Source organism: Colletotrichum godetiae (assembly GCF_030913485.1).
Source record: "Colletotrichum godetiae strain CBS 193.32 chromosome Unknown BDP55scaffold_22, whole genome shotgun sequence".
In the NCBI taxonomy this organism is placed as follows: Eukaryota; Fungi; Ascomycota; class Sordariomycetes; order Glomerellales; family Glomerellaceae; genus Colletotrichum; species Colletotrichum godetiae.
This window is the reverse complement of record NW_026851270.1, coordinates 349,104-365,570: the sequence shown is the minus strand read 5'-3', so window position 1 is coordinate 365,570 and position 16,467 is coordinate 349,104. Positions and strand designations below refer to the sequence as shown.

Sequence of the window (16,467 nt, the reverse complement as noted above, 5' to 3'; positions counted from 1 at the left end):
GCGTACATGTTAGAACTCAGGTTGTTGCTCCTAGCAGCAAAAGACTGAGATGTGGGCGAAGCGACGTTGAAATTGTTGGTAGCAGAGAAGTTGGCGGCGGTAGCAGACTTCGGGGCGGTTCTCAGACCCGCAAGGAGATGCGAGCGGCTAGTACGAGGAGTGGGCGCTCCATTGTCGGCGGCATTGCTGCCGGGAGTGGCGCTGGACAGCGAGAGGGGCTTGACGGGGCCGCCGCGGCGCGAGGCGAGACCTCCGCCAGGCATGGCGAGGCTATTGCCCGAGGAAAAGTTTGTCGAGTTCATTTGAGCGAGACCGCCTGCGTCCATTGCTCAGACGGGAATCGATGTCGGTCACAAAAATGAGCTGGCGAGGTTGCCGGTTTGTCCGAGTTGTCGGGACTCGGTAACTCGAGAAAGAATGTATGGAAGCCTTGCAAGCGGCTGAGGCGACCGGGTCGAATTACAAGAAGGATAGCTGAGGAAGAATGCGTAGCGCAATTTGTCAAGAGAGATATTATGGTACTCAGTTGGCAGTCCTGTCCGTGATTGCGGTGTGTATCCGAACGATCTTTGGCGAAATCCGGAGCTAGTCCTGGAGCTGTGGCACAAGGGTGTCGACGGAGGCGGGTGAGTGAAGGCGCCAAAAAGTCGAAATCCAAAAATCGGCAGGGATTTGGATGTGGGAAGTGACAGCGTGGGTGTCGGGTGAGATTAGATGGTCGCGTAACCGGGCGTCAAGGTCAAAAGGAAAGCAAAAAAATGATTGTAATGATGAAAGAGTGGGCGACAATGTGATGCCGATGAAGGTGTAGACAGCACTGGGGCGTCTAGAGACACTTGGCAAGAAGCGGTTGTGGTCGAGGAAAGAGGTGCGGACCACAAAGAACCAATTCTTCTTTGTTGAACCGAGGTCGAAGGCGCAAGCGTGATGATTGTCGCTACAGATTCGGCAAGAGAGAAAGTTAGGTAACTTGTAGCTTCCTCAAGAAACCGAAGAGATTTGGATAGCTGCGAACCTGATGATGTGCCTGGGAAAGTTGGCGTTGCTTTGCGTCGGATGAGACGGAGCGGTGCTGAAGATTACGAAGTGGATTTTTTCTCTGATGTATTTGTTGCGAAGAAGAAACGGATTGGGCGAAGTCGAAGTAGAATACAGTCGATTAAAAAGTGATTTCTCGGATGGATTGGTGTTGTTGTTTGTTGATGGTCAAGACAGGATGCAAAAAGCACAATGCGATTGCTGGCGGGATGGACCGAATTCCTTTTTGTTCCTTTTTATTTCGTCCCTCTCGGGGGATGGGGGGAGAATTGTGCGTGTGGTGGTGGTTGCGCGAAATTGCGGAGTGGTTGTGGTGAGCAAGCCTTCCAGAACCCCTGAAGAATTTGTGCGGTTGATTGGAAAAAACTGATGCGAGACGGATCTCAAGAGAATGCGAGAGCTTTTGGGCTTTGTGGGTTTTTTTCTTTTTTCTTTTCTTTGAATTTTCCTTTTTTATCCTTCCAAAAGACGACGACGATAACGAACAAATCGCAGACCAGAGCGGCGGGGGGAAAGAGGAGGGGGAGAGAAAGGTTGAAGGAGGGAAAAAAGAAGGGCGGTGAGCTAACGAGAGGAAGAGAGGGCAAAAGTAGAAGTGGAAAATGGAGACGGGCAGCGAGTGGACGGCAAGATATGGAGATGGGATGTGTGCGTGTGTGCGTGTGTGGGTGGGTGGGTGCCGCGGCGGCGTGGGAGGGAAGGAGTGGACGAAGCACAGGCAAGGAAGGCAAGGGGTGGGTGGTGTGGTCCAGTGGTGTGGGCAGCGGCGGCAGGAGCAGCAGCACCCAGCAAGAGAAGAAGCAGTAACAGCAGGAGCAGAGCAGGGCAGGAGCAGTAGTGTACTGGCAGTTGCAGCCCAGTCAACCGCTACTGGCAGTTTGAGAGAGTTCCAGTCCAGTGAAGCAGGAGCAAGCGGCAGGAGTCACTCACAATAGATACGTAGTAGGCAGGAGATGGGGGTGGATGGAAAGGTGGAGGGGGGGGGAAGGAGGGAACCAGACCAGGACGGGCCAGGACGGCCAGGGCAGACAAGGGTGTGAAAGGGCAGGCACCAAGCAGGTGCACCATCCAGGGGAGCCCAAAGAAAGTGGAGATGGGACAAGGCCAGGCCGCCAGACAAGGCCCAGGTCCTGCCAGGTCAACGACCGTGATGCACACCACCCACAGTTCCACAGTTCCACCACCCAACTCTACCAACTCAAGGCGAGAGACGCGCGACCAATCAAAGAGGGTGGAGTCAAGGACGGGCGACAAAATAGGCCAATGATGTGATCAAGAACCGAGGACAAGGGTCCTTGGAGTGGGTCAACCATGCCATTCACGCCAGATCCAGATGTACCTCTGTGCCTTGCCTGAGGTGCCTTCCCGTAACGCACCCTTTGACTTTTTTTTCCTTCCTTTTCATTTATGAAGATGCACTAGAAAGGATAGAGAAGTCTGCTGTGTCTGCATCTGGACTTGCCATAATGGACAGACTCCACTTTCATATATCCACCACAGCCTGCAGGAAGAAAGAGACAAGGAGGGCACCTACCAGCAAATACCAGAAAGATGAAGGCGAAGCCGCAAGAAAAAACTAAATAGACTGCCCGAATTTATCAGTGCCACACACTGAATTACGAGAATATCTTAGCCTTACGGAGTACCTGGAAGTGTCAATCAGGGCAAGACCGCGTCGGCAATGCGGCGGCGGCATGATGGGTCCAGCTGTGGCTTCATCAAAAATTGAGTGCTGAGGCAGACAGCCAGTCGAGGAATGCGACTCGGTAACAAGGCACGGCCAGGGATGATTACTGACGGCAGCCGAGCAGCGATCCCATTTTTTTGTCGCCTTCTTCAGGTTTTTTTTTTTTTTTTTTTTTTGCTTTCTTTTCGGGCACTCTATCCGTATAGTATTATCCGCAACTCTAAGAAACTCACATGTACTCCGTACCTTCCAGGTTTTCCACAGTATACCCGCGCGGGTCATATCCGGCAAGACTTTCATTGTCTGCTGAGCGCTGGATGCCTTGCCCGTCTGTTTGCACATCAGTCGAACCACCCGAGTTGACTCATCCTCGTCAAGGTAGACTCGGTACGGATACCATACCTCAAGACAAAGGACGGGAATATCACCATTGACTTATTGAGTGAGTAGGTAATACTGAGTACTCACGGGTACTTAGCATTGAGAATCCAACTGTGGTGGGCATGTCAGGTGGTCTTGTTCTTCCATCGTTCCTGCTTCGACCTTGGAGGCACCTCACCCCGAGTACAAGGTACTGAGTGCTTGACGGCCACCCCAATTTGGCTAGTCGATGTGATAACTTGAAGCCTTGCCGGCCAATCACCGCATAGTCTTTCTTAGGCTAGAAGACGTGACTCGAGGTCAAAGGTAAACTCGCCCCTCCATCTGCAACGATGTGCCGCCTTAAGCAAGTATCTTTGTACCTCGCGGCCTCTCCTCCTCTCCTCCTTCCCTCCTTCCCCTCTACCTTCAGCTGCTGCTGGCCTCGCGTTTCTGGCTGCTGCATCCTGCACATCACTGGATTCTGTCACTACTGCCTCCTGCTCGAGGGTGAAAACCTGCTGCTGCTGTTGCTGCTGCTTAGGTAGTCTTTCACCACTCTGGCCTGCAGATGTCGTTGCAACTGTTTCCAGATTCTGATCCAAGCAACCAAGCCATGTGTCCACAGCTCATGCAGCAGCAGTGCGATGCATCCATCATGTCCTGCATCACAGTGCACACCAAATCCCAAAGGCCAGCAGCACTAAGGTAGGTAGTGGTTGGTACCTAATCCCCTGAGCACCATCATTCCACGGCCCTCCGCCCCGGGACTCGCTCAGACTCCCGAGCCATCACGGAGACCATCACCCGCCCACCATCCAACACGATCCAAGACATCCATCCAAGACAACAACCGCCTCTGGCATTCCATCCCGTCTGATGGGAATCTCTTTCCCCCCCTTCCCCTGGCGACAAAACGATGCCTTGCTTTGGGCTCTGGTTCTGGTTCTAGCTCTGGCTCTGGCTATCGCACCGATCCTCGCATCACCATACCACAGAGCAATGACTCCTCCTCAGCACCTGTTCCAACTTCCAGCTACCTGAGCACGAGCAAGCATCAACCCCCCCCGACTCCATTACTGCATCAACAACAGTCTCATCGTGACACTGCTCCTGATCAGAACACCCGACTTGACTTGTTCAGAAGTACATACGGGTACATCTTCTGCCTCTGAGAGCTGGCTTCCAAGACTACCTACCACCACTACTACGACCGCACGTCAATGCACAGCACCACTCACCACTCATCTCCCTACCACAGTAGTGTACCACCCACCATTCTCCAAGTTCTGGCCGTTTTCAGGGGCTAAACTCTCGCTAGAGCCCAGATCGCTGGTCTCCCCGTCTATTGGGTCTAGCTCTCGTTCTCGCTCGCACCCGCTACATCGAACATGCTTCCATGCCACCATGCACTCCTTGTGGACAAATTTATTACGATACCGGCGTTATGGAACATGCTCGCCATAGCATAATGTCCCGGTCCAGCTTGGATCGAGAGCCGTCCAATCCAACCAACCAGCCATTCACCAGAGTCCATCCCATGCGAGGACCCCGACCGAATCCTGTCTTTTCTATTTCTGTGCTGATCAACACGGAGCCGAAGCTCTCCCACTTGGCAATGGGGGAATCCACCGCAAAACGCCGTCTCATCAATCAGCAACGATATCGACAGCCGTTCAAACACTGCCAAGGTGGCCCTTTTCCCAACACTAGAACAAGACTTTGGTGATCCTTCATCACCCGTGACCCAGCCCAAGGGTTACCCGCGACTACGAGCTCTTGGTCAGCCATGACGGTAGCCGCACCCGATCGGGCCTTACCACGCTTCTCATCTTTGGCTGGGATGTTTACTCTCGACGCCGTCGGAAACACAACGACGCCTTTACCATCTACGGGTACGGAGTAACTTGATGGCCGTTGATAACTGATATTCTGGTCGCGTGTTGGATACTCGGATTTTTTCTCCTGAGGCCATGACTTCGACCGTATTGATCTGGCCGTGTTACTACAGACGATCGTGCTCAGTAATGATTGACATCGGCACAAAGAACGCTTCGCCGCACACTAGACGAAAGCAGATTGGCACCGACAACACGGTGGCGGCATCTCCATCCCCATGGCAAGCTTTGACTGCTTGGACCTCCTCCAGGGGCTCCCCCGTACACCACACGATACTTTCCATAGATGCCGCATCTCCCCGCCAAGGCTTCCCAACTTAATTGTGAACGACTCAACGGTGGTTCATCATTTCTTCGGGAACGCAGAAAAAGAAGACAGTTCTGTACGCCGTAATCTGTCCGCCTGAGGCTGAACAGTCTTGTGACCCCGTTGCGCTTCCCTCCTCGCTCATCTAGCTCTCCGGTCTTCCGGCTCGTTTCCTTCAAACAAGGCGGCATAAAGTCTAGTGCTGTCCGCTCTTAGGAAAGGGCGACAATCGGGGTAAGCGACATCAGCTGTTTCCATGTCTCACTTCCAGCATCTCCCCAACTTATTGTCTGCTGGCCTGTTTCCTATCAGAAAGCTTAGGGAAGCCTGTTTCACCTCCTTCGATAACGTGGTACATGGCGTCGTGGCACCTGTCTGCTGTTTTCTGGCTACTTACCTCCACATGCCGAGGTACCCCGCCATCACGCAACGAGTCGCTGCTCAGAATAGCTCCTCGCCACCGAGCAGCTTCTGGTGACACATTCCCACCTGCTGGACTCGTCATTCTGCACCATAGCTTTTCCGTTAGCTCAAACATGGTGGGAAGCTTCGCAGTCAGGTTCCCAATCAATATGAGAATGCCTTGAAGGTGATGTGTTCCTCTACAGCTCCACGAATGCCAGCTGGTGTCCTGAAGCTTGGATGACAAGCGTGCTTTCTAGTCGTCAATCACTCAAGGCGGAACACGCTGGCGTAGCCAACAATGTCCCCAAAGCCGTTTTGAGCCCTCATTCTCCGTCGCCCGCCCGGACCAAGGCTACAACAACGGACAAGGAGGCGGACAGTGGCTACGATGGGGCCCATATGGGATGGACCCGCGAACTTGATGGATACGAACCTGTCTGCCATTGCGTCCGGCCACCCCAGGTTCTTACGGAGACTTTTCTCTCACACTGCCTCTTAACCCCCTTCTGCTTTTGGCCATGTATGCTAGGGGAGGCCACGCCTTGCAAGGTTTCTAGCAAGGGGCAAGGAACCTGAGACACACCCGCAAAGGAACACTTCAAGTCCTAACGGCGTCGTCTGTTCTGTGCGCCCGCTAGGATGTGAGCATCAAACCTCCTGAAAAGTACCACAAGGTGACATTCTTGACGGATCTCGACGGGATATGCCCACTTCGGGGCTGTGACTGTCAGCAAGGAAGGTCCCGAGTGCAAGCCTGTCGCGAGAGCATTTTCGTCTCAATTGCCCAGTGTCAAACTTCGGACACTTCGAACTCGTCCACCTCTTGTCGCGCCCGACTGCCATCGCATCACATTCCGATACTGAAAGGTGGCCTTCTTCCAGAGTCACAACCAGGGAGATGTGAGAGATGCTACTGCTTGGTGGCGATAACTATGGCCACCACTCCATAGGTCTTTAGGACAAAGCCGTTCAGCCCGCTCTGAACGAGACACGACGGACGGTGTCCAACGTGCCAACTTAGCGTTCGTGGCTATAGCCCCTCCCGGCGCGCCTTGAGTTAAATTGCTTTGGGGAAATACGGGCCTCGCGATGCCGCAGACGCGTCTGCCCTGACGCAAATTGCGCGATGAAAGAATTTGTGGCTCTTCCTGCACGAGTCGCAAAGCCACACCAGCCATTCAATCCCAAACCCTCATTTCATTCGCAATCCTTTCCCACGTTGCTGACAGAAGCCGAACCCCGCGGTGCGAATATGGCGTTCCCGGCTTCACGGGAATATAGGGATTTTGACAGGAACGGAAAATCATTGCACAGAAAGGGCATGGCATGGCTTTGAGAGCTAGAGCTACCCGCCGCCCACTTGGCCGCCCAAGGCTTTGTCATGAGCAATGCCAACCGATCCTTGCCTCGTTCCACCGTTCGTCCCATCATGCACGCCGGCTCTCAAGGGATGGGCCCCTGAACTTGCTGCCGCGATCCGTCGGAGTGCTAAGCCCAATGATTGGTATCACCACTATCAGATGCCCTCTAATCATTTTCTCACAAGAGCGAATGCATACAAGTTCAGCTTTGGCCACGCTTGATCATGGCACAAGGTCCGAGTCACATAATGTCGACATGTGGTACTAATATGTGACTCCCTGTTAATCGACTTGAAGATCTCAGAGAAATACCTCGTGAAACGGGCTTTGGAGGGTGTTCACGCCAACCTGTGTTAAAAAGAAATTCCCAGAGGCAAAATGGGATCCGAACCTATGGCGACCGCCTGCATGCTGCATTCTGCAACCCCTTTCTCGGCGAGCGCTTAGAATGCAGCAACAGTGCTCGTTAAGAACGGATCTGCAGGCCTAGAGATCGCCAACGTGGCTCCAGTCAGTCGATTGCCAGCCCTCCACCTTGTGCCCATTGATCATCGGCCCAACTGTCTGGGCCCGTAACCGCCGGGGGTGATCACGATACTGATACTGTGATTGGTGCTGAATAAGTTGACGACAGCAAGCAAACCCGATAGTGGCTTTCTCTGCGTGGCGTTCCTCTACCCCGCTGCCATAGTTCAGCAAACGTCGTTGCGTTCATGGCCGAGAGCCTGCGATTTACATGAGAGCTTTCTGATTGGGCGAGATGGCGCGTTCCCTGTATCTTGAGTCTAGTTGACCAAGTATCTTTGTTCCAACAAGCGCGCAAGGTACAGTACGGGGGGGGCGATTCGCATGCTGTTGAGCTTTTACCGCCGAGGAGCCAAAGATACTTGGTTACGGTACACTGGATCGCCACGAGGCGCGTCAACGATGAAACTGGTAGCCGCGGACCTGGCGCCAGTATCCTGGATACCACGGGAACACGCGGACCTTCGTCACTCAATTATGGATGTTGCTGTCCCCGAGTCAAAACCAGTCTCGTTCAGCGAGGAACGACTGGCTCGAGAAAAGCATCGGTGAGCGGCCAAGTTCGTCAGCCGGCTCAGTCATACCTGAGCGCCTCCTGACGTACTGCTCCAAGGATTCGGGACAGTTACAACGGATACCCCCTTCATCAAAAAAAGGGTTGTTCAAGACTGCGAGTGCTAGACCGAACCTGTGGCCTGTTGAAGACCCAGGAGCTGACGGCCCTCAACACGACTTGGTCCTCGATACAACAGCATTCGCTCTATAAAGCCGAGTACCTACCTCAGCGAAAGACACTGAATCGATCCTTCCTATGTTCTTCCAGTCGACGGCCTCTACGCTCGAGAGACTAGGCCATCGACGACGTAGAGCGTTCCGGTGTCCAGCGCTTGAAAGGCGCCATTTTACTTGTATCGCAGAAACAACTGATCAACTTCTTGAAGCAAGCAGCGCGAATCTATTACTTCTGCACGGCTTAATGAATGACGACTGCGTGAGAGCACCAAGATAAGAGCGCATTAAGAATGATCTAGGCGTGGTGATGATCAGCCAAGTGTCTGAATGGATCGGGTAATGGGCAACCGAGTCACCAGGTGAGACCCGGGTATTATGTTCATCTTTGTGGTGTCAACCCTCTGTTGAAATCCAGAGAGAACCTGGTGCCTCTCGAACATCGTTTGTGGAGGACGGCGGCAACAGCTTCGCCGGAATACCGAGTGGTATGGCTCAGAGGAGGCATGGCTAACAAGGAGTGTTCAGTCTGGCTCAAGGGAAAGAGTTGAGGATCAGTTCCTGAGTCTTCTGGATCGTATATGTATCTATACCGAGGATGTAGTCTGTACGGCTAGTCTTGATCATCTCTGCTCATGCTGGGGCCTGAACTGCGGCAATTTTGAACGGCATATCAACAGGCTTAGCCAAGGCCCTATTCGGCGACCAACGACCAACCCCTCTCGCTGAACCTATGAGGGAATATGTCTGCATGCCCAGCCTGTACATGTCATAGGGCTGAGATCCTCTGGGAGTAAGATTATGTCTCTCGATGCTCATCTCCTCGCTAGCTCTGCTTCGACGGTTGCTAATCAACCAATCAAGTAATCTTCCAATCCATCTTCGTATAGCAAACCAATAAGCTACCCCGGCAGCTTTTGACGACGGATCCTGCGGCTCTCTCTTCCTAAAATTCACTCTACCCAGGGTACGGAATCCTCCCGCCCGTTGTTACCTGGCAAACTCACCGAATATGCTTGAGAGCCTTTTCTAACCTCGACAGTGGTCCTATATCAGATTCCCACGAAATCCTTTGATGAGGTCAGAACTGCACTCCTTTCCAAGCTTGGTAGGATTCGCAGAATATCACTAAGATTCGACGACTCCGTTCGAGTGTACGGCCGCGAGTATCAAGATACAGCTGTCGAAACGTGACAGTCAAAGGAAGGAAAAAGGAGGGTGGTAAGCAGCAAGGCAGCTGACGTGGGCGCAACCTCACGATCTGCTCATGCGCAGAAACGCCATCTCCGTCTTGAGCTTGCTGCTCGTCGTCGCCCCTTCGCCATACTTTGGCCGAGTCTCCGCGCCGTCATCTGGAGTATGGATGATGTCTCACGGCGGAAGGATGTTCTTCGTGCATGGCGGGTGTCGTCGACGTGTCAGTTTGTCGGTTTCCGGGCAGCAAACATGAATGACGATACACCGCTTGCCTAGAGAGGGACTCTCGCCCGCCCCTCCTTCTCTTCTCCAGACAACCCACAGCGGGTTCGCTGATCAAGATCCTACGCGCAACCACCACCGCCGTTCCCAACAGAACGGTGTATCTGTGCGCAGTGTGTTACACCGCAGCCGTCAGTTGAAGGAGGTTATCGCAACTGCGAGCGAGCCTCTCTGACGGAGGAAGGACAAGAGGCCACACACATACATACACGTCGACGGAGAGGGGTAAACTAAAAGAAAATCAGCGCAGTTCGACCGTAGATACAGACACATTGCAGACATGCGCGAGTTGGCCAATCGACCACTCTCGCTTGTTGCCGCATCCCTACAACGGTATCAACTTTCAACTGCCTTTCCCGGTTTACCCATGACCATTTGATCACCCCCCTCCCTTCGGGACCGTTGAAAGTAGAGATTGAGTCACGAAACTGGCAGCCTAACAGGATCAGCATGTTCGAGAATCCCGTTCGCTCTAGCCCAGGTGGGGTTCGTCTTTTCTGTTCTGGAATGTCACGAATATGACGTGAGACGAAGAAGAAGACAAGAGAGGGCATGGACTCAGAACAGGGTCAAGGGTATTAGAGTTCTTGAACGGGTGGTGGGCGCAACCGACTTTGTCCAGGTACAAGTGCATCCCAAACGCGATCACCGCCGCAATTGAGAGGAAGCTCGACTGGGGAGGCGGGATTCCCTTTTTTCGAGATATCGCTGATTATCTTTCAGTCCTTTGTAGCAAGACCCGCCATGGCCCTCGTCGTGAAGAGCTCGCGGAGGCTTCTTGTCATCGGAGAGTTATTCTTAATGCTGACTTGGTTTGGGACTTTGGTCTCCGTACCCCACGCTCCATTTCACGGGAAGGCAGAGACTTGAGTATTAGGTAACCTCACTGACTGCGTCTTTGTAGCGAGGGCACCAGGCTGCAAGATCCGAAGAGGCTAGAGGGGGTAAGATTGTTTCGTGGGTCTATGGGCCTGCGAGTTCATCACCTGCGAGGTTGCAACTCACGAACGAACCACCCCCCCGAATCGAAGCTAATCCCCTCGGAACTTTGAGCTGGAAGGATCGATCCTCGGCGCTCAATCTCAGTAATCGAGCTGACTTTCTTCAGGCCCGCTAGTGCCCGTGCCTGTCCCGCAATATTGCCCGGCGCCCGGGGTCTCAAGGGCAGAGCGGTTGGTGGATCGTCTTTGAGTTGCGATGGAGCCTCGTAGGTACGAATAGTGGTGTCTTTTTGTTCGAATCGGTTGCCCAGGTAACTCCTTATGCGAAACGCAGACGGAGAAGGAGAAGGAGACCCAGAAATGAGATGGAGACTCTCACCTCAGCTTCGGGGAGCAGGCCTGAGTTGGAAGGACTTTGGAAGCGTCTTCAGTAAGCCTCCTCATCAAAAGATTTGACGGGACCCTGGGTTATCTTGGCTGTTCGCTACCTGGACGAAAGTTCCGTGAGACTAGAAGATCAATACCCAAACCAAGGAACCTCTCCGGCGAGAACAAAGCTGGCCATTCCAAAATTTCACTCGAAACCTGGATAGGTATGCGGGAGGATCGTCGTGTGCTGCATTCCGTCATCTCCTCTACCTCTCGTCTGCATCGATCTCTGCTTGTTTCTGCTTCTGGGATAGCCTCCAGCCAAGGAAAGGCTTGAAGTGACGCGATGTTAGTTTTCCCAAGTCCACACAAGGGTCCAATCGAGACTTGGTGCAACATCTAGTGAGATTCCTGGTGAGCTTCCTTGAGGAGCTTCTCAGTAAGACTCTCGCTTAGACTTTCAGTGCCATTTCCACGGTCACTGCTTCGATATTCCGGTTCTCCAAAGTCGTCCCTGCGGCTTGCGGGATCTCATTGAAGGGAGAGGGATGTACGCAGACCTCGCCATCCCATCCTAGAAATCAGACACAATCCAACTAACACCAGATGCTTTCCTCTGATGAACCAGCCCTTTTGAACGGAGCTTAGGAGATAGGGAGTAAGAGATGCGATTCAGCAACTAAGATCAGGATCACACCAGCATAAGCAGGCAGCAAAGGTTACTATAAACTCATTTCGGGATTTCGCTTCGGGATTTAGATACATGTTGTATGCATACCTAGGTACTCACCCATACACCGGATCTCCGTCTCTCAACTACATACATGCTCTCAATTTCCCACAATACAGACACAGAAACATAGCAGTCGGAATGCCAAACCGTAAATCGGCACTGGCAATCGTAATCATCATCAACTCATAAACATCGTGAAGCGTGAAATTGCAGAAAGAGAAGACATGAAAACCCTTTAACCCATCCACCAGTACATGCCACTATATCCCATAAAGAAACCCTTTCTCCCATTCTCCTACCCGGTAACCCAAGATGTAATAAGATAGCGCGACAAAAGTCGGAACAGACAAGTCCCATATGGGCAAAAGAAAGCAGAAAATGTGAGTTAAAATGCTGTGAGATTTTGAACGGAGTGAAGACAGAAAGAACCTCCCCGATATGAGAGTGTATACCAAACCCATTTTGTGCCGCCGCCGTGATGCTGATGAAGCTCCGCTTGCGTCTATCGCCGCTTTACGTCCCAGAGGAAAAGGACCCGTCCCAATGGTATCATCGACCCTGATTAGATAGACCACTCTCTCTTTCTCGTTTCAACGCAGGACTGCTGTTTTCTTTTGATTTAGTAGCGCTTCTCTTCTGGCAAAACGTTCTCTCCATAGAAACCGCCATGGGTGTGGCCATCGTCACCCGATGCTGCGCAGGCAAGGCAGACTCCGCCTCCATAGACTCTTGTATGCCTCTTCCACCCAGTTCCCGCATCATCCAGGGAGGAGATGATCTCGCCTCGCACGAGAATCTCTTGCTTGGTGGCCTCATCATAACGGATCTCGCCGTAGATAGGGGGAGGGCCCGGTAGTAGAGGTGACGTTGGGGGATACGACGAAGGAGAAAGGACTATGCCGGCGTCATCGTCAAGAATCAGAGCTGATGACTGAGAAGGAATTCCAATGGGGAGCGTCTTGGTGTATGACCTCCGGCGGGGTGCTGGGGAGGATCTCGTAGTTTGCGCATCCTGAGTTGCTGTCGAGGTGCCAGTTGATGTCGATGACATATAGTCAGGGTTCGGCTGCTCGAAGAACGATGCATCCAGCTCCGAGACACCACTCGTGAAGCTCCTTCTGCGCTCATCGTAGGTGAAGACCGCTGGCGATAGCTCCGGGGGCGTGAGAGGAGGAGGCTGCAGAGGTCTCGATAACATGAACTGGGCGGGAGAATGACCCGGGGCTTTGCCCATCCGAAGGACATGGTCCGCAAACATCACGTCGCCGCTATTCCTCTTCTCTGTGCCTTCAGCCGAATCTTTTGCATTTCCCCTCATGAAACCGTCCTGCGGACTGATCTTCCTAGTCGACTCAGCCCCAGCAACTAGGGTGTTACTGCTGACCCCACGTGACTTTTCTTCCATGACCCAGCCCCCGTCTTGGACGAAGAGATGATGGAGCCGTTGCTGATTGACCAAGTGATCGAGTTGATCTTTGGCGTGTTGATTGTGTTCTTGAGACTTCTTGAACTTGTTGCTCGCCGTAGTCCAGAAAGCGCCACATGCCACCAAGCGTAAGACGACCAGGACGGTAAGTAAGAGAAGACCTGCGCAAAGATGAGACAAAGAAACGTGGTGGTAAGAACGACCAGTTGTGCGCGGCTCGCCCGAGGCAAGCTCAGCATGAGCGAGGGCGGGCATAATTGCTTAAAGATAGTCCGGCTGATGCTTGGGAAGGGTCGTAGGGGGGGTCTCTGTCAGCCTGAGAGGTAGCGGTACCTTTGGCTGATGAACTTTGGATGTACGAATAGGTAGTGTGGTGGTGGTACGTCTGGGTTATGCCTGTGTCTGTGTGGCCCTGGCCAAGACCTAGCAGTGGCTTGCGAGTAATGAAATGGCGCTGCTGGACATAAGCGACTAGGGGCAGGTGAAGGTGGGCCTCGGCCGCCGCATCTGCCGTAAGTCGGGAGGGAAAGCTGCCGAATAGTGATCTGGGCTGGACCGATTACTTTGCCTCTGTTGAGGAGGGTGGCCGATAAGAGAAAGATGATGGGCGCGAGCCTTGAGTGAGGGAGAGAGAGTGAGAGAGATTGGCGAATGTATGTCTGTATGTCTACATGATCGACGTGTAAGTGCTTGATCCCTTTTATGGTGCTATTTCGAGTGGATGCCGCGCGCTAGGGTGGCGCGAGGCTCATTGCGCCGCAAGCTCTGAAACCATCGGCCGAATTTGAATGGTTCCCACGCATCACTGGCAGCGGCATCACCCAACAATTGTAAGTGACGGCAGACTTACAAAGAGGTCGGTTCCGAAGTCCCAACGGGGTTGCAAGCTGAGTGGGTTGAGGTGCCGGTTACCTTGCTTTGCAGGCGTGAGTCGCAGTGGACGAGGGTTGAGACGACGGAGGATATCTATGCGCCGTGTTCCCGTGGACAATAGCCTTGATGTCGTTCGAGAGTGACAAAGGAAGTCCTTCGTGAGGGACCTGGGACCCAAGGCGAATTGATAAGGATCTAGGATGCTATAAGGATCGTAGACCAAACCAGAGCGACCGTGGGGTGGAAGGATTGGCGGGCAAGCTGGGCAGGATACAGTATCATATATATAGACACGATACTTGATGTGCCGTATCGCGGGAGACGAGACAATATGGGGATAGTTGAACCGTATCGCCAGATCTGGCCCCGCTTATGAAGTAGAAGGGTTTTGGAAGGAATTCTACTCCGTCCGAGAGATGAAAGGATGAGAGAGGGGCGTGTGACATGAAAAAAAAGGAGGTGTGCGATGACAGCCAAAATCCTGGACTGGCGCGCGGAACAAAAGACTCAGCCTAGGGGGGCCCGTTTTCAGAGCTTTCAGTCAGCCAGCCAGCCAGCCTCTGTGGAAGGAAATAAGCGAGAGAGAGAGAGAGAGAGACCTGGGAACACCAATAGCACTAACAGCAACCAGACCTTCGAATGCTCTAGGGTTCACGATGGCGAAGAAGCCTTTGCTTAGATTTGCCGCAAGGCGGCGCAAGCAAAGGTGTGCGGCTAACAAGTTCGACTGGTCGTCTGGAAACGCCTCAAGCTTAAGCGGTGTTGCAGAAGCGGGCGTGGATGGGGTGGCCATGGATGCGCCCAATGGTGGAGAAAGTGACCATGATACTCTGAAGATGCGGTCATCACAATCCATATGCTTGACAGTGATTACTCCGTAGACTTGACATGCTTGTTTTGGGTGGGCAACAAGAATGTTGTTGGGCTTTCCCCATCCGACTTTTTCAACTGGACAGGGAAGGCGGCGACAGACAGTGTCAGCACCGCTGCACAAAGACTGGTAAAGGCATCATCACGCCCGGGCACAGTTCTGATAAGAGGCGGGCTTCGTTGAGTGGGACGAAGAACGAGATGTTGGAGGGAATACCAACAAGGCGGTGAGGTCAAGTGTCAATATGGATGCGACCTCGAACATGACAAGCAAGCGCCAACATGCTCGCATTCCGATCCATTGTACTAGGTAGTTCGGACTCTTGACTTGCTTCGTCGCGTGGCGGCGCCTGTTGCACGTTCGAACGGAGACCAACATTTGGGGTCGACTTTTCTCGGAAAGGGCCCCAAGGGGAGGGGCAGCAAAGAATCCAGTCCCTTGTCGTTCAGGCTTTCAGCCCGTCAGGATCCTGGGCATCCGCATGACAGGGAAAGACAAGCTGGAATGGCCCTGGCCCTGGTCGTGGTTCGACCGTGTAAGCCGGCGGCCGTGGAGTCCAGACGGTCCACCAGACGAGACGGGATTTTGCTGCGCCGAGATCTGGGTCTGGTAGACCGTAGGACGGCGCAACCTCCCACGGTGGCGGCCATCCCACCTGGCTACTGGTATCCATCGCAGCGGAAGGGGCTTCTAGTCTAGTGTGGCCAACATGGTAACGAAGCAACATGGGCTGAACTGGAGTCGCGAGCGATTCAAGGCGTGTCTTCCTAGTGGTGAGAGAATGTCGCACGCTGTTCAAATGACCGACCTAGCCCGCGACGGGGATGCTGCTGACATATCCATAGTGGTTGATGGATCATGTACTTCGTGCTCCGTACACAAACCACGATTGGTAGTGTCGGCTCGGCGACCTGCATGATGTATCTTGTGGGACAGATACTGGTATTCGTACAGAGCAGACGTCGTGTCGTGGAGGGGAACTCATTGTGTTCAGGACCAGGTCACCCGTCGCAAAAAAGCAAGCTTGCAGAGAGTCGAGACTGCCTGTGAGCTCAGACTCCCGGAGGGCGTTGTCGCATTGCAAAGCGAGTTAGTGTGGGTGAGTGGAACGGGGATGCGACTAGGGGCCCTTGAGCTCACCTCAGCTGAACCAGGTAGCCCTACAGCCACGCTATCTGGGTCCTAGCCCTGCTAGTGTGTGGCCGTATGGGGGTGTAATACTTACAAGCTTGTTCCTCTTCCAAGCCTGTTCTTAAGAACAATTGGTCACGCAGCCAGCCCTGTGGTGTCGATCAATGCGTCCCCCCCCCTCTTGATGGGATTCCTTGGGCCGGGAAGATGATCATGGCGATGTAAATGATGGGAGTTTGGAGAGGCACCACAAGAAACCGGAGTTGGGTTGTGTTGGTTGGTGACTCTTGGCTGTTGGGCATCATCGCGCTATGCCCTCAAGGGACGAGGCAAG

At 53.3% G+C, this 16,467-nt stretch overlaps 2 protein-coding genes across 2 annotated transcripts; one reads left to right on the top strand and one right to left on the bottom strand.

Moving 5' to 3' along the window:
- Positions 1-2,854: 2,854 nt before the first annotated feature.
- BDP55DRAFT_664932 (uncharacterized protein) lies at positions 2,855-3,406 on the top strand. Its single transcript, XM_060574999.1, has one exon. It carries the CDS (start codon positions 2,959-2,961, stop codon positions 3,157-3,159), a length of 201 nt encoding a protein of 66 aa, XP_060429236.1. The 5' UTR covers positions 2,855-2,958; the 3' UTR covers positions 3,160-3,406.
- A 9,045-nt stretch (positions 3,407-12,451) lies between these two features.
- BDP55DRAFT_729009 (uncharacterized protein) lies at positions 12,452-13,513 on the bottom strand (the record flags this gene model as incomplete). Its single annotated transcript, XM_060579515.1, has 1 exon — positions 12,452-13,513. One exon carries the CDS (start codon positions 13,511-13,513, stop codon positions 12,452-12,454), a length of 1,062 nt encoding a protein of 353 aa, XP_060429235.1.
- Between the last annotated feature and the right edge of the window lie 2,954 nt (positions 13,514-16,467).